This window comes from Cynocephalus volans, chromosome 2 (assembly GCF_027409185.1).
Source record: "Cynocephalus volans isolate mCynVol1 chromosome 2, mCynVol1.pri, whole genome shotgun sequence".
Lineage (NCBI taxonomy): Eukaryota > Metazoa > Chordata > Mammalia > Dermoptera > Cynocephalidae > Cynocephalus > Cynocephalus volans.
The window spans coordinates 34,905,160-34,930,424 of NC_084461.1; the positions used below are offsets into that span (position 1 = coordinate 34,905,160).

Below are 25,265 nucleotides of genomic sequence, written 5' to 3' on the forward strand. Positions count from 1 at the left end.
GACCACCTCCCATGACATGGTCCCCTGTTAGTCTCCTCATGGCCCCTGGTTCCCTTCCTTCCTGGTACCCACTCACACTCTGCAAACACAGATTTATTGGACGCTTATGGTTTAATGTCCCTCTTCCCCTTTATGCTGTGAGTCTATAAGGACCATGCTTATTCTGTTTGCCATTTTCATATATGTTGAATAAATGAATAAATGACCAAAAATGACTAGATTTTCTAAATAGGTCACTAAGTGAGATCTTAATCATTAAATTACATTTAATCTTACAGACAGCTATTGCCATATTAATACCTGTAAATAAATTTTTTTGGTACAACTGCTACTTTAACTTATTAATAAAAATAGTAGGGAAAATTTACACTTTTACTCTTAGTTTTAAAACTTTTAAATAATATGTCATGTTCTTGCTTAATTTTAAATTCAACATTAATTCTGACTAAAACAAATACTTTTTACTAACTCATTATAATTTAAAAGATGTACTTATTAGTGCATAAACTAAATAATCATGCCCTTAAGAACAAAACTGCAAGAGTAAACACAGTTACCATTACCATTCTCGCTTCCGATAGCATAGGATACTTGTTACCACTCCAACAATGACAGCCACTGCCACTGGGATGAGAATGGCAATAATTAATCCCACAGCTGAAAAGAGAATGTTGCAAATATTAAAATCACCATTTTTGATATAAAGTATGAATAAATTTATATTAGAATATATGTAGATTGGTAGATTATTGGGGGGAAAAAACAAAATTAACAGCTCCAGGACACTAAAAAACTTGCTAATATTATACTAATGATTTTTATACTATATTTAAATTCTTTGAAGTGGGATTTCTCAACCTCGGCACTTTCGAAAATTTAGGCCAGATATGTTTCTTCCTTGGGGGTAGGGATGGGGCTGTCCTGTGCACTGTAGGAGATTGAGCAGTACCTCAGGCCTCTAACCACTAGATACCAGTAGTACCCCCCAGTTATGACAACCAAAAATGTGCCAGTGCCAAGTGCCTCCCACTCCCACCACCACTGAGAATCACTGCTTTAGAGAATCATATCCTCATAGATTATGTATGAGTGTGTGTATGTGATCATTCATTCATTCACTCATTCATTCATTTATCTGGCCAGTGGCTTTTTATTTGAGAGCTGTGCATGAACTCCAACTCAAGGGTAGAAGATAAGCCCGTGATCCAGTTAAAGACAGTCAAGGACATCACTCTTTTCTTTCATCTCAAATATATGAGTGTTGTGCTGCACACAATTTTTTTGGAATATTTCTTTCACTTTTCCCTGGATATGTTAAAAATCACAAAACAGCTGGAGTAAAACATTTTAAACAGGTTGATCATTATACAACTTGAACATGAATTTAGACCTCTAGACTTCAGATATATCTAATTCATGAATTTCTTGGGTAGCCATTTGGAAATAGATTCAAATAACTGACAAGAAAAAAATGAATTCATCTCATAGGCTTTTAACACTGACCTCTACACACCACAAAGATGCAACAAAATGTAAAATTAAAAATAAAAGGGGGGTGATGAGAAGTTCCCACATAAACCAGAAATTGCTAGAAACACTATGCATTAAGAAAGCACCTCAACAGCAATATTTAACTTACAATTTTCCTTTGTCACCACAAACATGCTCTTCTCTGGGCCCATTCCTCCATCTGTGTAGGCTCGCAACACCAGGTGGTAACTTGTTTTACCTTGAAGATCAGCAATTCTCAGTGTCTTCTGGGATATGTCAGTAATATTCTTAACCTTTACATCGGAACGACCTATTTTTAAAATGAAAAATATTATTACTAATCCCTGTACCATTTTAATCATACGGTTACTTATACCTGTGACACTGACTGCCCTTTCAGGTGAGTCTGGCTGCTGAACACCCCCTGCCAAGGTCTCTGGAGCCAGCCAGAGCCACACTCAAGTTCCACCACTGCCAGCCAACAGTCATGTTTAAACCACTCTCAACTTGGGTATCTCTAACTATGAAGTAGAATATCACAACTTACCTCACAGGGCTGTGTGAAGTTTTCATACATATCCCCTAGAATAATGCTTGGCATATAGCTGGCAATCAATAAAAGTCACTTGCCTTTCTGTTACTAAGAGCATGAAAAACCACCACAACCCAAGCCCGATCCTGCCTATGAGTCAGAGGGAGAGACTGCAGGGAGCAGAGGGCAATTCAATAGAGACGACTTCAAACCACTCAGAAAACAAAACAAATCAGTGCTTTGGGAATTCTCAAATGAGAGACGAATGAGGAAGCCTGTGAATCAACTTCAAAAGAAAGTGTGAAGAATTGTTTACACTATTATTTTTAAAAATCTTAACCAAAATTATGCAAGATGATAATTTAAAAAATAAATAGCACTAAATGACTAATAACAAAAACTAGCAGTTCCCTACCAGCCCCTCCCCTTATCTCTACAATCACTTCATGTTATCAGTTTCTTTGGAAATTTACCTCCATATTTCAACATAGCAAACTTAGATAGCTAGTTGACTTTTAAATTTTAGACCTCATCTACTCCTGTAAGGGTAGATGAAGATTTAGCTCTTTTCACACTACCACTACCCTTTCTGCCCTGCCACAGCACTCATATAGAAACATCAGAACATCTGGTGAATTCAGTGTTTACTATGCTCACAGAAATATGGGTTACTGCTAAGACAAATTGCTTGGTATAATCATGTTTCCTTTCTTTTTCTCCTGTTATAATCATGTTTCCTTTCTTTTTCTCCTGTTATAATTGCTTTTTTCCCTCCTTTGCTTGATTTTCTATGTGCCACTTCCTAATTTTCTATGTCCCACATCCTCCAATGAATACTCAATACAATTTTCCACGTGGTGAAACACACCGAACTCCCAGTTCCACACCTTCTCCCTCCCCTGCCTTCTGCAGCGCACTGGAAGCGTCGCAGGCTGCCACCCTCCTAAACTCCCTCTCTACTTGAGTATCTCTAACTATGAAGTAGAGATCACAACTCACCTCACAGGGATGTGTGAAGTTCTCATACGTATCTTCTGGAATAATGCCTGGCATATAGCTGGCAACCAATAAAGTCACTTGCCTTTCTGTTACTAAGAGCATGAAAAACCACCACAACCCAAGCCGGACCCGCCTATGACTGGTTCTCTAAGTGTCTGAAGTCGTCTCTCCTGCGCTGCCCTCTGCTCTGCTGCTTCCTGCGTCGTCCTCACTCGCTGCATCTCCCCATTTTGATGCACTCCTCTAGTAGCTTCCTCAGAAAAGCAGCACAGGGGAAGGAAATACTTGCAGCCTTGTGTATCTAAAAATGTCATCATTCTACTCTCATATTGGTTGACAGACCGGCAGAGCACAGAATTTTAGGTTGAACTTCATTTTCCCTGAGTATTTTGAAGACACGGCTGTGGTATCTGCTAGTGTCTGGAGCGCTGCTGGAAAGCCTGCCGCCATCCTTACTCCTGACCTGTTTCTCTCTGATTGTTTCTAGGGCTTTCTCTTCATACATTAGGCACTCTGAAAATTCATGACACACCGTGGCACAGATTCTTTTTCTATTTATTTTACTGTTTACTTAATGGATCCTTTTACTCTATATACTCAGGTCCCTCAGTTCAGGGAGATTTTCTTCAATCAACCCCCTTTATTCAGCCCAGATTCATCCTAACCATTTGCCTCCAATACCTGGTCCTGCAAGATGAATCAAATCACTTTTCAATGATACTTGACTGACCACTTTGTTTAAGTCATTTGCCCTACTTCCATCCCCCAATTTTGGACTCCTCTTTTTTGGTGTTGTCTTGCCTCTTTTGCTCTCTTTCTCCTGGTGGCTTTATGGTTTTTTTTTCTCCTTTAACTTTAGTGACCAGTCCACCATGTCTAACTGAAAGCCAGGTGTTAGAATTTTAACTGGTTTAAGAGGAAATTTTCTGAGCATCTGAGGAACATAACACTAGATTCTGGATGTTTGTCGAATTTGGTTTTTAGGGTTTCCCTCATCCAGGCAACTGTGAAGATTCAAGAAATGCAGAACTCAGTGCCCTGGGGAGAGGTGCACACTTCATGCGGCTGCTCTGTGGAGTGACTTAGATAATGCCCAATCAGCATCTCCACGCAGCGCTGCTGTTCACTACTTGGCAGCCAGGCATTAAATAATTAAAAAGGCTTCTTTCCAGAGAGGCCATGAAGGGAAATGAAAGCCCTCAAATTGAAAGATGATATGCTGTATTATGCAGCTATGAATATGAAACATCCAACTCCCCACATAAATATAATTTGAAAAGTCAGAAATCTGTATAAACAGTTTTGAATTTTTAAATTTGAGAATTCGCTAAGGTCTTTGGACATACACTTACCAAGTGTCAAGGACTGACTGTACTTTTTAAGATTTAATGGATATGCACATTCTCAATCAAGTCAATTAAGCTTCCCAGCTCATTAAGGCCGTGGCTAAGGAAGAGGCTAACTTGCTGATGGCTCTTTGGCAGATAACAAGGGAGGCTCAGTGGAGACTATGAAGCCATTCTTTGGATTCCTGAGTTTTTCTCCTCCACTATCGTAAGTACAAAGGCTTCAGGATAAATGATTTAAATGACTTCTGAAAGACTGCACATGTCATTTATTACATACTAAAATCTTAAAACTCTCATTCATATTACAACTGTGTTTTCACTTTACTAATTTTCAGACAGCTTTGGAAACCAGTTATTAAACTACCCCGCAGCATTTTCTTTCTTCTTCTTTTCTTTCTTTTGTGGTTAACGAGACACTTCTAAATACCCTACACTCAGGCTATTAATTCACCTACCTGATTCCAAACCTCTCATTTTAGATGTGTCTCTCTCTCCTTTTTCAAAGTAAAATAAATATCCTCTTAAAAAGCCTCTAAGCTCTTCCACAGGAATATCTTCCCATTTTACTAATATTGAATCTGCAGAAGTATCCTCAACAGTAAAATTTGGTGCAACAAGTGGAGCTGTAAAAGGAAAAAGGCAATTGCTGAAGGAAAGTTTATTAACCCAGAGTAAGACCACGTTTCATGAGATTGCTAGCCTCAATAACAGCTGTCCTTGGAAGTAAACCTTTATTCTCTATTTAATCATAAAATTTCAGAGATAGTATTATAAACACTCTTACCATGAAGCTTATACATTAATAGCCTTAGACCAAAAAAATATTTTTAGAAACTAAAGTAGAACTTACGATGCAACTTTTAGACAAGACATGTATCTAGGGGAGCAACCAATGACTACTCAAACAGACTTCATTTATATTTCCTATCTTTACTGATAATCCCGGCTAAGTTAATAGTTTTTAAAACTTGTATAAGTGCAAATTAAATATTTCTGACATCCGAGTTAAGATTTAATTTTCTCAATGACAATAGTAAAATTGTGAAATATAAAAATTAAACAAATGGATTAAGAATAAGTAAAATAATTTTAAATTTATTGTACGAATTATTTTACCTTCCTTGAGCTAAACATCTTAATTCAATCTATTTTTAGAACTCTACTATTATTTTCAATTTATAATTTTTCATGTTACCTTGAATCCTAAAAAATAATCTTACCCACTTAACTTACCCAATTCTTCTATATATCCAATTATGTAACGTAATAATTGATAACCTTGATTTCTGCACCCATACAGGAAAAAATTATATCTTACACCTGGTCGAAACTGATCTGTAGAATGAACACAAATCAGTAAACTTCCATAAATACACACACACACACACACACTAAACCATGTTTTATATATAACACATATATATAACTATGAATATTTATTTTAGAAATATCAAATTTATAATAACTTTCTCCAAAATTTCCAAAGCTAATTTTAAATAGATGTCTTCCTCTTATAAAACACTACATTTGAATTTTCAAAATTGGTAAATATTCAGAGTGAAAACTGACTAAACAAAAACTGAACAATTCACTTCAATTGTAATAAAAGTTTAATATTATAAGATAACATCGCCTTGAAGAGAAAAAAGGTGATCAAGGATTACATTTTGTTCCTGAAAATCAAATAATGCCGACTTGTTTCCAGAATTCATCCACGGTTAGTTTACTAACCCATTTCAGGTCCCCATCATGTCTCTATAAATCCCTTCCGTACATAGTGTTATGTCTGGGTTAGAAAGAAACCACTGCTCTCTCTGTGCTCCAAGAAGCAGAACTAAAAGTTCCCCTCTACCTTGAAGCTGCAGTGTTAAAGGAACTGGGCCTTACTTAGAGTGTTCTTTGCAGCACTGCGTTAAGTGCCCTTGGGTGAGTTAACTCCACAAGACAGTCAAGGGAAGTACCTTAACTTCATTTCAAGAAGTCCTTTTAAAATGCCTCCCCAGTACAATGCAGTGTGTGAAAGTGAGGGAACAAGAGATGCACAAAACAAGGCTGCTGGCATGGAGGTGCTGGCAGAGCACTGGGAAGACAGATGAGCAAAGGTGATCGTATGACAATGTGTTACACTAGGGGAGCATATCAGATGCTGTGGAACCTTAAATGAGAGACCAAGTGAGCCTGAGAAGATCAGAGAAAGCCACCATTAAGACCTGTGGACAGTGCCTTGTCATCAGTGGTAGTCTAGGAAGAAGACAATGCCTGGGGGGGAAATGGCAGCATATGGGATTGCATTTAATTTGTGGAATGCAATTATTATAGTGTAGTTAAAGCATTAGTTCTCCAATCATGTGCCCACAGAGCTTGTGAGTCTTGTAAGATTACAAAACTAAACCCTGTAAGGTTTGAGTTTTCCGTTAATATTTACCTAGTACTTGCCAGCACAGAGCAAACACTTAAGGAAAAATACTGCATGAAGAAAAGTTAAAATTGAGACAAGTCTATCCAGTTTTTCTTTGGATTGTATGATTTTAGAGACCGACCATCTCACTTTTGAGCACGCAGACAACTGGTGTTCTACAGGTTCAAGGAATCCCATGTGGACAAGCACGACACACCCTCAGCAGCTACTCAGAAGGAATGATGATACTGGAAAGAGAGCTCTAATTCCAGAGGACGAGGCTGCAGGTTATCGAGTCTTCGGTGGCTAAACTTCTCAGCACATCAGCAGTGCACCCAACGAGGCTCATGGCTCATCAGCAGTCAAAGCCCCCACCCACACTGTGCCCACTCCCACACGGATGCCCCTGGCCTGCCTCAGGGAAAGTGGTAATGGGTGCAAGTCCTTCACGTCCAGTCTCTTCCCCAACCTCAGTGACTTGGGCCGTGGGCAAAAGGCCAAGGAATGATGAGGGAGACCATACTGCGTACTATTTTGTAGTCTTTTTTCATGAGCATCTCCTCATGTTGTTAAATCTTTGACAGAATTTTTAATGCTACTTATTAACACTCCATATTACAGGTGTACCATCATTTACTCATTTCCTTGTTCCCAATTTGAGTTGTTTTCAAATTTTCACAATTATAAACAATGCTGTGAACAATTATAGATGTAAATCTGTGTTGTTCTGTGATTAGTTCTTAGAATAAATTTCTGGACAAGTAATTAGATCAAAGGGTTTGAATCCTTTCACACACATACTACCACAAACCACCTTCTAGGAAAGTTAAACCAACTCACACCCACCCAGTGGGAAAGGAGAATGATCACTTCAATGTACCCAGTCACAACTGTGTTGCTTTTTAAAAATATTTTTGAAAAACTTTAATTAAGAGACACTAGTTCATCTTACCAGACTCTATTAAAGCTTCAGTGCTGTTGGAAGGAACTTTCTTCCAGTCCATTAGGCAGGGTTTGGACTGAGATGAGTTGCACCATTTAATCACGTAGTCACAAGTCACATTGGGGTTGTGATACCACCTGAGGAGAATCCCCTTTCCCATCCCAACAGCATGCTCTGTTTTAAGATCATCTTCAACAAGAAAGAAATAGATTTTACTGGCGTTAAAAACAATAAGGCGAACCTCAAGAAAATGGGCAAGAGTTATAAAAATTACTTTGCTGCACAGAAATTATAAAATAGTGTTCAAACTAGATAAACCTTAAGCAAAGGTTATAAGTTTTGTTGTGTTATTTTTATCGTAACAGCTATTGCAACTGCCTGTACACACCAATTGACACAGCAGCTGAAAAAATATAATAAAACAAGCACCTAGGACCAGGTAACGACATGCTAGGGCCAGGACACGAGGATCAAGGGCCAGGAAGGATGGGGCTGAGGGAATAGGGATGGAGATGAGGGCACTGGAGGGGACATGGCAATGCACAGTGATGGCGGAGGCGGAGGCTGGGGAAGGTAGCCATGGACAGTCTGAAGCATCCCCTGTTCCTCCTCCATTGCAAACACCAGCTCCTTGAGAACAGGCGGCCAGGCAAAGGGCTTGCAGACCAGGCTTGGAACAGATGCAAGGGAAGGATGAACCAGCCCCTTCTCTTTCTTTCAAGGAAGACCGCTACCCCAGAGCTGGGCTTGAGGGGATTCTGGCTCAGCAGGAGCAGGGTGGGGACAGGGTGAGGACAAGCTGTTGAGATGCAGATGCTGGGGAGATGGCGGTGTGGGCACTGGTGGGGGGTGCCGGGGAGTCTCTACCGCACCCCATGGGATACCAGGGGCAAGGTGCAGAGGCTGGGGCGAGGAGACAGGAGTGGGGCTGTAGTGAGGTTCTGTGCCCCATCCTGCCAGATCTCAGCCTGGGTGACAAGTGAAGCCTGATGCTGGGGGTGAAGAATTGGGGTGAAGATTAGGGCAATGTGGTCAAAAGGGAGAAGGAAATTTCACACAGTAATAAGAGAAGTAATTTCTATAAATAATTTAAGGATTCAGTAAAAGCCATAGAAAGGTTTCTTGAACAAAATTTGCATTCATAAAGCAGTTATTATTGAACACCAGATGACATTATGGCTTAGAATACAGAGGACTTTGAACATAACAGCCTTTTGACTCAATGTGATTAAAAACCCACAATGTAAACCTGAACTGAGGCTGCAGAGACTCCAACTTGGGAAATCCTCAAGGAATGATGATTTGTTTTGGGGCTTCAGTAATTGTCTGAAAGCTGATGACTAGACCATTATTATTCCTGTAAATTATCATCTTCTGAGGTATACATGGAAAAGGTAGGATTATAGTTCTTGAATTAAAAGACAACACAGCTACTGCATATCATTGCAAGAGCAATGAAATACATTATCTGTATCAGCAAGATTATCTTATGGATGAAGTTCACCATCTCTTTCTATTTTTTATTTTTGCTTGGCCAAACTGGAGAGCCATTAGTGTGCCTTCCTCTAACCCCTGGCTCGCTGTGCAGGCCACACAGTGCACTGGGGGCCACTCCAGCATGGACGCCATCTGGGCTCTGGCCAGCACTCTGCTTCTCTGAAATGTACCGTGCTTTCCTACATCTTCCCCCTAATCCTCCTAAGGCCAACTCAGACGGAACAAAGGATCAGCTAAGTAATAAGCAATAGGAAACTGCCTCAAGCAAGAGTTGAAAAGATACTCAGAGAACCCTAACTAGACCAATCTTTCTTCCTCTAGGACTGGGTAGTTATTGTCCCATATTGGGACAGGACAGCAGCGGGGAACAGGAAATGACTTGAAAGAGGAATTAACTGGAAGAGGTGGAAGTGGTTATTTAAAACTCATGACTCAAAAAGCTGTCATTGTAGATGCTAAGGAGTAATGTACTAGTCACTGGTAATCCATGAAATTTAAAGGCATGCACTAAATAATTTTAAAGTTCCAGTTATTTTTTAAAAGCCTATATTGAAGATCTAATTTAGACTTTAGAAAAACTTTCTTATCAATAAAGAATTCCTATTAGTAAAGAATTGCTATTAACAAAGCTGCAGATTAAAATGAGTATTTTTTTCCCACCTAATAGTTTGTAAAACAGCCCAGCTAATATAGCATACTCATTGTCTTAGAGAGAAATTCAAAAATGATATTTGAATAAACTGTTAAAATATTTCCTCCTAAGAGTACTATCCACCATCATAACTCTACAAGATTATGCGATAAAGTAACTGGGTACAGTAGTTATTATATATATCAGTGTACATGGTTTGGGTCAATAATAATGACTGTTCTCTCAATGAATATTAGACATTAACCTGCTTGTCTTCCTCATATATCAGCAGCAGCAGAGTACATGAGAAGAATGCTGACATTATATAAGTGCAAGTAACATCAAAATTTTTCACTTTAATTTCCTGTTCTTATATACTAAATTATCTTAAGTACTCACCATTTGGAATTTCCATACTAGCTATTTTAGAAGGTGGGGATGAGCCAACAGAATTTTTTGCCACCACACTGATGATGTAGTCATTTCTATCAAGTTCTATTTCTGCTTTGTGCTGAGGATCAGGGATCTCAGAAAGAGACTGTGTTTCCTCATCTGATGAACATGATACATTATAGGAAAGTATTTTTCCATTAGCTTCGTTCATAGGTAAAGGCTATGAAAAACAGAAAAATAAATTCTGTTATAAAAACTTGCAAAAAGTGACTGCGACTAGGCAAGGCCATCAAGTCTACGCTGGATGCTACTTAACAATAACAATTGCCAGAGTTTATAGGGCAACGTTTGGGATCTGCTGATCCAGACTGATGTTGATACCAACACTGCTCCAGCAGGTCTCTGAGACTCTCCAATGGCCTACTCCAGTGGCAGGCATTAGTCCCAAAACATATAGGCTTTGAGTGACACTCCTGACCCGTCACTCCTTGAACTGTCCCCCTCCCCTGGTTTCCATAATACTATTTTCTTTGGTCTTCCTGCCCCGTGACCTTCCCAGTCTCTTCTGCTGGGTCCTCTCCCTTTGCCAGCTCTTTACATGCTACCACCTGGGGATCCACGCTTGGTCCTCTTTTCATCCTGCATGTTCCCCCTGAGTGACCCCATTTAAGTGCTACTCAAAGCTGTGTCTTTCGCTCTGACTTCTCCCTGAGCTCCAGAGCCTTACATTAAACGACCATACCTACTGGGCTCTACCTGAATATACTTCAGTGGCACATGTTTGAAAGACCCAGTATGTCCACAACAACATAATTTTCCACTCAAACATGGTCTTCTTTGGCAAATGGCCACACCATAAACCTAGTCACTGATGTCAGAATATGAATCACTTCGATATTTTTAGTCCTTGGTTAAATCTTCATCTAGTCTGAATGATATTCCAAATTACTGTAGTACTACTACATTGAAGTACTTCGTGTAATTGTTTGCTATATTATCATGAAATCAGACAGACAACTGAGAGTAGCCAGGGGGTTTTCTAAGCAAGAGTCAGAGTGAATGCGACAACCAGATACAAACCTCCCCAATGCAACAGATTCACACTGACCTCACACAAATGCGTCACTTTACTCAAAGCTGTACTGATGTCAAATTTTTATAAAAATAAAATTATGTTTTACTTTCAATTACAAAATTCACTACTTAAAGGAAACCTATTATCACTACTCTTACAAAATCTAATGTAGAAAATAACTTCATATTTTTGGTATTCATAAAACAAATATTAAAAAATATAGCAACAAAAAATGCCATAGTAAAGAAAAACTAACAAAATACAATGCAATTCATATTTTATCTGAAAATGTTACAAAACCATACAAAACTTTATAATTGGCATATTATAATGCAATGTATTTAAGGGAAACAAATTAAACATAAAGTATATAAAAAGTTAGTTTCCTGTTCGCAGAAGAAAAATCTAATAAACATTTGGGAGTCTCACTTGTAATTTCTGCCTGTGTTTCTAACTAAAATGAGGGGGATGGAATTCATGAAATCCTCAGGTCTTTTATAGGCCCCATAAATTCAAACTAAAGAATGCTCAGATCTGAGACAGAAGATCTTCACTCAAATGACTGTGGTGAACTAAGAGTGATGAGGAATTTGGGGGTTTTTAGGAGCCAGGGTAGATTCTCAGCAGTACTGAAAACCAAACCAGTGTGGGAAGCCTTGGCTCCTTATAACCAAAGTACTATATGTAAGTCAAGCAGTTTAGCATAAGAAAGTCATTTAAATGTTAAGGAAAAATGAGATATTTACCTTCCAATAGATTATTAAATTTTTTCCATCAGAACTCCACTCTCTCCAAGTATCTGGCCCCTTTGAAGGAACTAGGAAGGAGATTTAGAAGTTAGTATTTGAAAATGCATATGTCAACGATATCAACAATTGGGACAGTGGTGCTTGACATATTTTTCTAGGGTATTTGGAATTCTCAATAAAATGTGAAGCAGTTCAGAGCCTTCCACTTAGAAAATGAAGCAATGGAAAAGCTAAGCTCTCAACTTCTGCAGAACACAAGGCCCCTTAAAACCCCCTGAGGCTCTCCCTGACTGGTCCTAGGTGCCTCTCTGCCTCTCTTCTTCCCATCCCCCTTTTCTCACGTTGGCTCTGGCCACACACTGGCTTTAGACATGCCAAGGACACCTGTCGCAGGCTCTCTGCATTTTCTGTGTTCTCTTCCTCTGCCTAGCACTCTCTGCCCTTAGATAAACCAGGGGCTTGCTTCCTTACCTCCTTCATAGCTCAGCTCAAATATTACTCATTAGCGAGGTCTTTTCTACCTGTCCAATTTAAAATGACAATTCCCTTCACCCCTTCATTACCCAGCTTTCATTTCCTAGCCCCCTTTCTATGCCTTATTTTTCTCTGTGGCACTCATCAGTCCCTGAGATACTATATATGCATATATATACATATTTATTTATTTTTTAAGTTTATTTCTAATCCTGTATCCTATAAACTTCACAGGCAGAGATCTGATTGATTTACCACTATGTCCATGGTGACTGGAACAATTCCTGACACATAATGCATACTCAGTAAATATCTGTTAAGTGAATTAATGCCTTCATGCCAATGAGGTGTAAATAAGATGTTTCCTCTTGGCAACAACAGCTCATTAACTGAAGGAAAAAGCTCCTGTGGCAGCCAGTCTCCACAATGACCAATGATTCCCACACCTCCTGATATTCATGCCTCTGTGTGGTCCCATACTGCATCAGGGTTGGCCCCGACTCTGTCAGTATGACCAACTGGCTACAGCAGATGTGATGGTATGTTACTTCTGATTTTAGATCATAAAAGGTATTGTGGATTCTGTCTTGCTCTCTCTTCAATCACAGCTCTGGGAGGACCTGGCTCCCATGTCATGAGGATATTCAAGCAGCCCTTAAGGAGGCCTCAGGGTGAAGAACTGAGGCCTCCTGCCAATAATCACATGAGTGAACCACCTTGAAATGCATCCTCTACCCCAATGAAGCCTGCAGTTCCCACCCACACTCTGAGTGCAGCCTCATGAGAGACTCCAAGCCAGAGGCACCTAACTAAGCTGCTACTGAATTTCTTGACACAGAGAAACTGTGAGATAATAAATGTTTGCTGTATTAAGCTACGGAGTTTTAGGGTAATTTGTTGCACAGGAATAGATAACTAATTCAATCCCTTTCTGGACTCATGCACAGGTTTCATTCTTGATGATACAAATAATTCTTATATTGCAAAGCTCCCTCATCTCTATTCTTCCATGTGGAGAGGCAAAATCTACATTAACATCTATCACTTTTTGTTTTACTGTTTGCTAAATTTTTTTGAAGAAGTTTTATATTTCCTATATTATAAAGTACAAATAAAGCTTTTGCTATCTTTTTTAAAAGCTGACATCTAATTATTCAAGGACAGAATACCATTCTGTCTCTGGAAATTATTATATTCAGAAAATCAGTTACCTGATTTTATACCTATTTTGACCTAGGTACACTACAGAAACTAAAGTTCAAGACATTTTGGCCACATTATTTTTCAGGCCTAGCTCACAAATACAAATTCTAACAAATTCTCTTTAATAATTGTTTTCAAGCAAATGGCAATCTGAGTTAGGGGCATTATTAAAATTCCAGGAAAAGAAGAGTGAGAGAAAAGTCACCCAATAATCTTACTACCATTTCAAGTCTGGTTTCCTATGCGTCGCTTTAACACAGTTGCAATCACATGGGAGACAGGAAGCCCAGTCCTTTCATGCAACTTATGCCAAACACTTTTCTGTATTATCACAACATTTTTAAAACCATCATTTAAAATGTATGTGTGATATTTTATTAGCAGATACTACACAATTTATCTAAGCATTCCCCTACTTCTAAGCACCTTGATAACATTTTCTTTAAAACAAAGTTGTAAAACTTCAGGATACACAGTAATAATTAGCCATAAATCACTTTGTTAACTTACTGGCTTCTGTGGTTAAATGTTGTTTTTCATTGCTCCATTTGCTCCATTTCCAGAAAGTTTCAGTAGAACAACGAATCCGAAAAGCATACATAGTATATGGATTTAACTTGCCCACAGCAGTGAGATAACCTGAATTTTCTACTCCTTTGATAGTGACATTCCGCTATTAGAAAACAAATAAATATGTGTGTGTGTATATATATATATGTATATGCCATGTGTGTATGAATATATGTGCGCGCACACGCGCGCGCGCACACACACACACACACACACACACACATTTTTTGGAGTAAGAAAGCCTTCACAGTTGTAACATTTATGTCCACATGAGTCTGCACATATAAGACCAAAGGAAGTTCATCCACTATAATATTTTAATTCTTATATACATGCCAAGTCAGTGGTTATGCTCTGTAATAGCAATAAAAAATTGGGGTGTCTTTTAAATCCAAATATTGGATCTAAGTAATAATGGTCAATTAAATTATGCAGAGGATGATAAAATTTTGATAATCAGTCAATGGCTAATGATGATGTAATAAACCTTAACATAATTTAATTTCAGAAGACTTTGAGGATTAAATATTTCGTTCAGATGATATTTGGAAGTTTCTTGGAGGCAGGCATCATCTTTCATGCATTTTTGTTAATATGTCATTAGAACCTCTAGTATGGTGCTGAACTTGTGGTAAATATTTAACAAATACTTACTTTAACTAAATAAAATGAAGCAATTTTAGACAAATTTGAGGATCTGCGTGTTTCAGGAAAGTCTCAGAGCTCCTAATTACTTATTACAAAGAACCTTTCAAACATTTTGTAGTTTGACTGATTTTTCTAGAAATCAATAAATTTGAAATGAATATTCAGGTACAATTTCATTTGTTTTAGACCTACCACAAATTACAAGATGGTGTGGTATAAAAGTCAACTTAAATATTTAAAATGCATTAAAAAGTCATGTTTTGACTTACAATTACCGATTATAACTTGCTCCCACTGCTGCACTTCATGGAGCCAATTAATCCATTAACCGATGCTAAAGTACAGCAAAAACTGCCCATTCGTTCACAAATTTACTGAGTACCAGCTGTGTGCCAGGTACTTACTATACTGGACCTGGGAACATTCTGAGTAGTAAAAGTCAAATTTACATTCTATATGTCTAGTATTATGATTGTTTTCAAATGCTAAGTGTAATGCTGTTATTACATTGATATATGATGTCTTTCTTGGTTCTTAGCAAATCTCTATAATAAATAATCTGAGAGCTTACACATCAATTTTCTAGATTCTTTTTGAAAACTGTTTTATCCAAAATACAAAGTTTATAGAAGAATCTTACTCACCAATTCTTGTACTGAATTAGTTTTACTAATTTCAATTTGACATAAAAGATTAATCTTTGCAAAGTTGCCTGATAAATGCCAAGAAAGTATAACAGCTGTTGCATTAATATCCTTCACTTTGAATGAAGTAGGAGCATGGAGATAAACTGTAAATATAATTTATAAAGATTAATTACTTTAAACATTTATTTTAAAGTGAAAAGCTATCTTCTAGTATGACAAACAAGACTAAAAGAAAACAAAAAACAATGAGGTATCATTAGTGATTATAAGCAATATTCTACCCAGTATTCGTGGAACCCACAAACCTCCTGACATCATGCCAACATGTTTTAAAAACCAATCACACTCAAGGTTCTTCAATTGGTACTGGGAATACTAAAAGGAACTAAGATCACATTCCGTACCCTTTAAGGAATCTACTTGGGGAATGACAAACAAAACTGAAAGAAAATTAATAAGAGTTTATATGCTAAGTTCTAAATGCACGGTACAGATCTTAACTGCTCCAGGAATTTAAATGGAAGCATGGTAGGGGGAAAATCTTACAGTGAAGATGAAACTTAAGATGAGCTTTGAAGGAAGAATCAGACTAAAACTGGCAAAACGGATATAGAAAAGCAGTTCATGTTGGGATCTTGGCAAGAACCAGGGTACAGTGCAGCAAACTGCACATCACATTGGGAATAGAGCTTATACCAACTTGCTTGGTGGGAAAGAATCCCATGGGAAATAAGATTGAAATGGCAGAGGGCAGACCGATGCACAAAAACGCTACCACTCAAGAGACACATGGAGCTGTTTTGACCCTAAGAAAAATCAAGAAATGTCAAAAGTAACAGGAAGGAATAACAATGAAAGTGACTTATTTTTACAAAGAAGGCAAAAGGGTGACCTGCTAATTATTTGCCAGGATGTATGAAAATGCACTTGGTTTTAGCCCCTCCCCCCATAAGAGTCTCCTTGCCATTGCTCTGTTGTGTTACAGAGCCTGGCATGCAATTCATGCACACAGATTGACCATGGTAATGAATGCCAAAAAGATCAACCACAGTTTATTTCTATTTTGAACTATATATTAATAGGGTTGGTAAAAATCCAGAAATCATCAGCAAGAAAAGGAAACAAACTATTGATACATACAACTTGGATGGCTCTCAAGGACATTATTCTTAGTAAAAAATGCCAACCTCAAAATGTTACACACTATACGATTTCATTTATACATCATTCTCAAAATGACAAAACAATACAAAGAAAAAATTAGTTGTTGCCAAGGGAGAGATGGGTGTGTGTGTGTGTGTGTGTGTGTGTGGATGATAAAGGGCCAACATGACATTTGTATTTGTTCTAGCAGTTCTGTGTCTTGATTGTGATGGTGGTTACATGAATCTATACGTAAGATAAACTGCACAAAACTACACACACACACAAAAGCACATGAAAAACTGAGTAGAGTCAGTAGTCTTATTAACAGTATTGCACTGGTGTCAAGCTCCTGGTTTTGTAACCATTGTTACATAAGATGTCATCACTGGGGAAAGCCAAGGGAAGAGTTCACAAATCTCTAATTTCTTTTTTTTTTTAGCAACTACCAGTGAGTCTACAATTATTTCAAAATAAAAGTTGGGCAAAAACAATTTCGAAAATAAAACTATTAGACAAAGTCACTTACAGTTTCTACGTAAATGACCAATTCAAATTTTTATTTAAGTTCAACATAATGGTAAAACTCGAAATTATACATTTTAAACCTTCTAAAATAAAATTTTAAAAATTAACATAAAGTAACTATAAAGAAAATAAGCAGTAAAAAGATATCCCCAGAAGCACTTTTCATTAATCTCAAGACATTTCACCACTTCTAAAGCTATTTTTAAGACCCCAGTTTACATAGCAGCTTACCTTTTTCAGTTATGTTAACTAAAATTGTTGATTCTGATTGACCCAGAAGATTGCGAGCATTCAAAGTAAAATTATATATTTCTTGACTTGGAAGCATTTGAAAAAATAGCTGATAGCTTTCATTTGTAGGCACTTCAACTCTTTTAGATCTAACATATTTTCCTGAAAAACTGAAATAAAAGAAAAATAATTTTCAAAACAGCAAGAGATATATATTGGAGGAAAAACACAAATAGGCAAATTTCTCATAATGAATCTTTATGTCTACACTCATAAGTGGGAACTAAAAAATAAATAAACAACCACAATAATATGCTGAACTTTCAGAAGGAGAGAACAGAACTGTGGTTAACAGAGGCAGGAAAGAGTAAGGAGGGTTAGGGACGAAGTGGGTAATGGACATAAAGAATAATTATGTTTTGTAATGACGAATATGCTAATAATTCTGATTTGATCATCACATATTCTACACAAACACTGATAGCTAACTATGTCCCCCCAAATATGCATAATCGATTGTCTCAATAAAAATTTTTTCAAAATTAAAAAGTTTATATTTCTAATTAAAGACATATTCTTTAGGAAATGTCTTTCATAGAGACATTTATGATATATGTATCTTTCATAAATATATATATATGAAAAATATATGTATAAAAGAAAATACACATAATACAGAAAAATATATATATAAAAGAAAATACACATAATACAGAAAACAGGAGAAAATAGCCAAAAACCCACTAATCATAGTTTCTGTTCATATTTGAGGTTCTTCCTCCTAGACTTTTTTAAAGAGACATAAAATCGAATCTACATGTGGTTAAACTACAGTATTTATAGTATATACAATTTTACACAGCATATTCGGTTTTATAGCTCACTCATAATATAAATAATGTCGCGCATTTCACATGTACTTCCAATGCACTCCCTGCCATCTGACATCCCTTCTTGTTATAATCACCTTTCAAATAAAGTGTAACTTGTTCCACGTGGGCCCATCAATGCTGTTGGTCTTCCTGGATTCCAACTACATATAATCTCTTTTAAATCATGTGTCTCACAATTCAGTTTTTGAGGAATATCAGGCGGATCTAATAGGAAGAAGAAAAAAAAACGTAGTTATGATTATGTATATGTTCCCTGAAAATGTAATGTTTTATGAATGCCAATATTTTGCACAATTTCCTTAAAAATGAAGAATTTACTGTTTACATTTTACTTTTGAACAATGCAGGAATTATCATTCTATCTATAACATGCTTTGTCAGAGTTCATATTACATTAGAAGTGACCAATTAAAATATACTGAAAAGTAACTCTTAGCACATTTGGAAATTCAGATTGAGAGATTGTCACTTTTTTTCCTTAAATACTATTTCAGAGTCTACCAAATCTCTTGAAAAAATCTGTGTCCAATAAGTTAAGTCAGAAAATCTACAGGTTAAAGGTACTATTGGGTTGGCCAGTTTGCTCAGTTGGTTACAGCACTGTGCATCCAAGGTCAAGGATTTGGACCCCCGTACTGGCCAGCCACCAAAAAAATTATCATCTATCATCTATATATTGTGATTTAAAAAGAAGTAACAAATAGTTTAAAAGTCAGTATAAATCATATTACAAGTTTCAGAATTCTTAAATACATTATAAGGACTATTATTTACAAAGTAACTCTTGGCATAATTCTGCATCTCCCTATATTCAAACTGACTACTGCTCTTTTATTGTTTTTTCTTCTCTTTATTGAAACTATTCTCTTTGGCTTTGTAGGGGCAGGACTAGAAAAAGAAAAAAGTTGTTCATTGTTTTGTGAGACCTTTAAAGTGACAGATGAAAATGCTGCAGTCTGACACTGCTTATTATAGAAATTGGTATTTCTGTAATCATGTTAAACCAAACATATATAAAAACTGGTATCTATAAATGTCATATTTATCCAAACTGTCACTTTAGGAAAGTTAAAAAACAAAACAAAATTATATACATGTTAAAAAACTCTGTAAAATATTTTTTTCAACTGAATTTTCAAAACAGACTTTAGTCTATCAACCAAAACTTGGAAAATTTCACATACCTTCCGCAGAGATAAGAATACCATTCTTCAGTGATATTTCAGGTAATATTAAGAGATAAGAATACCATTCTTCAGTGATATTTTAGGTAATTTAAGGTAATTAATTTACACGAAAGCTTAACAATTCAATAATTAAACTAACACTGATGTATTTATTTTGAAAATTATTTTACATCTAAGGCCAAACTGTCATTTTATTAAACTCACATACCAAAAATATGTAATATATTTAAAATGCTGATGATTTTAGGATTTGGCAGATATATTAAGTTCAAATACTTAAAATCCAAATAACAGGAGCACCCTAGAAAGAAATGGGAGGCGAGACTGACAGAAGAGGAAAAAATATGAGGACGGTATTTGAAATGTACTGATTTTCTTTTAAAAATATTAACTTAAAAAAGAATCAGCCGAAGCTAGGTAAAAGCTAGATATAAAACAACTGTATTTTTATATAAGAACAAATAGAAAATGCAGTTTAAAAAACAAAACCATTTTTAATAGCACCAGAAAACTTCAAGCACCTAGGAATAAGTTCACCAAAAGATATATAAGACCTCCTATCCCTAAGATAAGTCAAAGAAGACCTAAGTAAATGAAAAGATATACCATGCTCATGGCTTGGGAGACTCAATATTTTAAGAATGTGATTCTCCAAATTGATCTATAGATTTAATGTTATCACAATCAAAATTCTTTTTAGTCTTTTCAATAAATGGTGGATTAACAGGATATCCATAAGGGAAAGAAAATAAATGCATCTTGATCCCTAACCCACACCATAACCTGCTCTTGTAAGTTTCTAAAGAGTTCCCTTAAATATTACTGCTGCTCTGAGTTGAAAAATAGTCAACAATTTCAACCTCTAAATGTTACAAATGAAGGTTAAATTATGAATTAAATTGGTTTGTTCTAGTACTATGATAATAGAACATTGTCTGAAATAGTAGAAACAGAAACAGTACATATTCTCATTTTTTAAGTATTAATTTTTTCTTTCATACTTCTAAGTGGACAGCTCCCTTTTTAGTATGACTTATGAAGCGACTTTACTACGTATACCACTGATTCTCAGTAGACTCCAGGATCATTCGTGAAACGTGTTGCAAGTAATTTCCTAAAATCCCATTAAGAAAGAAAATATAATTTTCTAAAATTTAAATTTGAACATAACCTCACTTTCACTTGAATTCCAAAACGCATTATTGAGAAGACAAAAAGAGAGTAAGGTTACAGGCATCGAGCTGGGAAGTGCACCTAATCTTGGTTATTCCCTTGGGAGGATATCAACATCTAAATGTAATTCATCACAAGTTACTGTAGTAGTAACAAAGAGACTGAGAGAAGCTGATCGAGTCCACAGCTGAGAATCATGAAAAAGCAAAAGAAAAATCACTAAGCAATCAAAAGAATTATCATAAAATCCACTGACTCCATCTCACACACTCTATTCATGAGACCCTTAGACCAAATCCAGAGGCTTTTAATTCAGAATGCAGGGAGGAAGAAAAACTCTCAACTCATAACATAATTACCTGTGGACATCTGACTACAGGCAGGTCAGTCTGCCAACACAACTTTTGGAAATATCATGGAATTTTGGACTGTAGTCATAATCATGTTAATAAAGATGCCCCTGCATGACAGTGCATACATTACAGACAAAACACAGTGTAAGTTTTCTTCTCAGCCATGTCCTCCAAGAATCCTGTTCACCTCAACTATATTATTTAAAAGTCAGGGAAGACATTATGCTGTTGAAAGACTTTGTGTAAAATCATTATAATTTCTTTAATTTAGGTACTTTAAAAAGGTATCCTTTAGGTGGTAACTTAAATTAAATAAAATAATTCCTAAACAATGTAGGATTAAGAAATATTATATACTAATTATCTTTGACTCAACAAAGCTGTTAACTAAAAATGTAAAATAAACATGAGCAGCTGGATATTTCAAATCTTATTACAAAACCTACAAGTTCTACAGATAGAGATATGTAGGAAACGAGCTTAGGACTCGTATTAAAATAAGCAAAAATTCTAGTGCCTTTACATATAATTTATATTAAAGAACAAAGAAATGAGAAAGAAACAAAACACCTCCCAAAGAGTAAAGGGTAACAAGGAGGTCCAAAACAGGTTAATAGAAACTCTCTTTAAAATTATATACTTACATCCTACAAAAATAACTGTTCCTAAGATGCTGTCCTGTGTTGAGAAAACCACATTTGTTCCACTACTTGCAGAAACAGAAATATTATGGATCCTGATTGCCACATTTTCCCCATCAAGATGGATAAGGGGACAATCCGTTTGGCCAATCTGTGCTGATACCACTTTTTCTTTACTCACACAACAAAATGTTATATCTGAGCCTACAAGTATCACTTTGTCTTGAGGAAAAACCTCAGTCTGAGAATCAGGAGTCCCTAGAAAGAACAAAGGGAATTATAAATATTTTAGAAGTCTTTTACATGAAATATCCTCCATAATAAGACTTTTTTTTCATATTATGATTTTTAAAATAACCCAGTATATACAAAACATATTGTCAGGTGCTTTGTAATAATGGTGGCCCAAAGATAAAATACGTCCCCAGGTTTGAAAGGAGTAAGATATGCACAAGACATAAAATAAGTGTGTGGGGTTTTATTCATTTATGAAGGGGTGATTGTGAGGGAGCGGAACAGGTCAACATTTATACATCTAATGTCACAGGTTAATGTCTAAAAATTCTAAAGTTTCAAATTCAGTGGGCTTACATACACAGAGGAAAAATCCACAACAAAAAAATCACTGACTAAACAATTCCATTCTTTTTATTCTATACATTTAGAGCAGATTTTTTACTTTCCATCAGCCTAAATATATGTTCAAGTACCCCACATCCTAAAAAATCAATTTTCTTTAATCCAGTCTTCATTCCTCTGACTCATTTCTCCATATTGTCAAAAGTAAAGTCTACCTACAATAATTCCCAGCCTTTTCCAGGACTTCATTTCAACAGTTTTCCAGGCCCTCCCCCACACTGCCAACATTCTACCTGCACATGAGTTTTACCTAAAGAACAGCTGATTTTTGGTATGCTGCAGATCCCCATGTTCCCTGCAATAACTCTGCACAGCCTACGGGGTCTGATCTATGGACCAGTAATTTGGAACCATTTTTTTCATAATATAGATTTGATTTCATTATCACCTACATATAATTTTTCAATGTTATTCAATGCCTACCACAGTGATTTTCAAACCTGGATGTTTATCCAATCACTCAAGAAGTTCTTTAAAAATACAGGTTCCTGAAGCCTATCTCAGAATTCTTAAATAAAAATGTCCTGGAATGGTAGGTTTGGAAGTTCTCCAGGTGACCCTCATGCAACCACCTGGGGTACAGAGAAGTGAAAGCTTAAACTGAACCTTACTCTTGAGTAAGACTAATCTAATTTATTTGAAAGAAAAATTCTTTAAATATAAGCTTACAAGAAATGTTCTTCACTGGGCTCCAGTCACTCCACTCTTTGCGACCAGAGAAATGAAGACTATCAATGTAGCATCTAATCCCCACATAATGAGTGGCACACTCCAAGGGCAGGTCTGAGGCCCAGCTCCAGTGATGAACTGTATCTTTACCATTCAGAGTTGTGTTGTGGGTCTTCTAAAAATGAACACAAACACAAAATTCTATTTCCAAGTAATGAGGTATTCTGCTTTCCTTTAGGATTAAAAAAACACAATAGACTGTATATAATCATCAGCTAATTTAAAGGTTTGTCCTTTTGAAAAACGTTATCAATTTTCTATAAGGTATAACAGGAAAGTTACAGTAACTATAATCATGATTCACTTATGTTTACTTCAACTTTAAGCCCTACTGCATTAACATACAAGATGCTGATATTCATCAAAACATTCAATACTATGCACAAAAAATATACCACTGCCTAATGATCTCCATTTTTCATGGAAAAAAAATAATAGGTTTGTATCTCTAAGAGCTGAAGTCAAGGAGAAAAGAAGCATTTCAACAAAATAAATTATTTTAGACTAGATTTGTTTTTTATAAAAGCATTCTATATTTTAATTTTATTTTTAAACATACAACTTATAATAATATAAAATATTAATTTCAATTGGAAGAAATGGGCAAGATTTCAATCAAATTTTGAGGATCTCTAAATGATACCTTGGGACTTCTAGTTTAAAGACAATGGATTAAACAAATGTATTTCTTTCTCCTGTACCACCTGAACTCCATCTAAAACAAGAATAAATAGATTTTTTCAAAAGGCATAAATGCACAAGAACAAAAACAGGAGACGAAGCAACACCACTGAGATTTTGGAAGCTAGAAAGCAGATGGACGACGGTAACTGACTAGAAGATCTGAGAAAGCTGAATCTTAAGCCTCCAATGGGAAAGCCAAGAAACCACCTGATTTCTATCACAGAAACACCGAATGGCTCAGCGAGTGTCTGTACCAGATTCCCCTGAGGAATGCAGGGTGAAGGTGTGTACAAAGCAAGAAGCCTGCCTGAAAGTTGTGTGAAGATATGTTAGACACCCGGTCCCTCCCCCAGTGCTATCAAAGGACAACCTTTGTTCACCTAAGCAAAAGAATGGAGATTTATGCTCTGGAAAAGTAAAACTGAACAACTCTAGATTGAGGGATCTCAGGAAGAGGTGAGGATGGGGAATATATTCCAAAACCAGGGGGATTGCTACCCTATGCCTTCTTCCCCTAGTCAGTACCTAGAATACTGGTAGCCAGATTCACACTCGCCCGGCAGAAGAGTAAACAAACTTTTCTGAGGCATATGAATGGGTCAAGTTAAAATACCTAAAATAACATTAGGAGTCTGCCAACTAAATAGCCCATCGTAATCGCCCTATCTTGGGAAGTCCCCAGTCAACAAGTCCTATCCAGGCAAACCAAAGTTTCGATCAGATTTTTTTTTAAGAACCCTTCACTTAAATATGAATAGCAATCAAGATGACCAGAAAGCATATAAAAAAATTCTAATATGAAAGTCAAAAATCAAAATAAAAAGAAAAAACAACTTGAAGAAATAGAGTGTGTAGGAAGGAAAAAAACTTTAAATTACTTATATCCTTAGAGATAAGAAAAGATATTGCATCCATGAAACAAGATCTGGATACATTAAAAAAAAAAAAAAAGAAAGAAAAAGAAAAAAGAACAGCAATACTTAAAAAAAAAGGATCTCTTGTAAATTAAAAAATATAAAAAATAGAAATTCAGTATCAGGACTACAAAATCAAGTTTAGGAAAAACTTCTCAGAAAATAGAGCAAAAGACAAGCGGAAAACAGGAAAGATAAGGCAATTAGAGGACCAGTCTAGAAGGTACAATTTCTGAACAACAGAAGTTCAAAGAAAAAAGGAGAAAATAGAGAAGAGGAAACCAAAGAAATAAAATGAGAAAAGTTTCCAAGCTGAAGGACATGTGTCTCTAGACTGTTCAGCACAATAAATGAAGATAGATCCACAATAAGAAAAAACAGAGAAATACCTTCAAACTGTTGGGAAAATTTTCCGACCCATAATTCTATACCCAGTTAACTAGTAATCATGCATAAGGGCAGAATACAGACATTTTCAGAAATGCCATGTCTCAATGCATTCACCTGGCAGCATTTTATACTCCCACCATTAATGTATGAATTAATTCAAA

General features: G+C 36.2%; 1 protein-coding gene across 3 annotated transcripts in view; it reads right to left on the reverse strand.

The window, feature by feature from the left end:
• The window catches only part of LIFR (LIF receptor subunit alpha), a 71,204-nt gene that overhangs the window by 8,093 nt on the left and 37,846 nt on the right, over positions 1–25,265 (reverse strand). For all 3 annotated transcript variants that reach the window (XR_010022387.1, XM_063083868.1, XM_063083859.1), the window contains 13 exons: positions 23,057–23,231; positions 21,752–22,006; positions 18,469–18,598; positions 17,502–17,671; positions 15,597–15,742; positions 14,245–14,407; positions 12,055–12,125; positions 10,240–10,453; positions 7,722–7,901; positions 5,605–5,706; positions 4,827–4,994; positions 1,640–1,801; positions 564–657 (listed from right to left, as the gene is read on the reverse strand). Coding sequence is in view for 2 of the 3 variants with exons in the window: in XM_063083868.1 (XP_062939938.1) it covers positions 564–657; positions 1,640–1,801; positions 4,827–4,994; positions 5,605–5,706; positions 7,722–7,901; positions 10,240–10,453; positions 12,055–12,125; positions 14,245–14,407; positions 15,597–15,742; positions 17,502–17,671; positions 18,469–18,598; positions 21,752–22,006; positions 23,057–23,231 (2,030 nt within the window). In the remaining variant the exon portion in view is untranslated. The remainder of the gene's footprint in view (positions 1–563; positions 658–1,639; positions 1,802–4,826; positions 4,995–5,604; positions 5,707–7,721; positions 7,902–10,239; positions 10,454–12,054; positions 12,126–14,244; positions 14,408–15,596; positions 15,743–17,501; positions 17,672–18,468; positions 18,599–21,751; positions 22,007–23,056; positions 23,232–25,265) is intronic.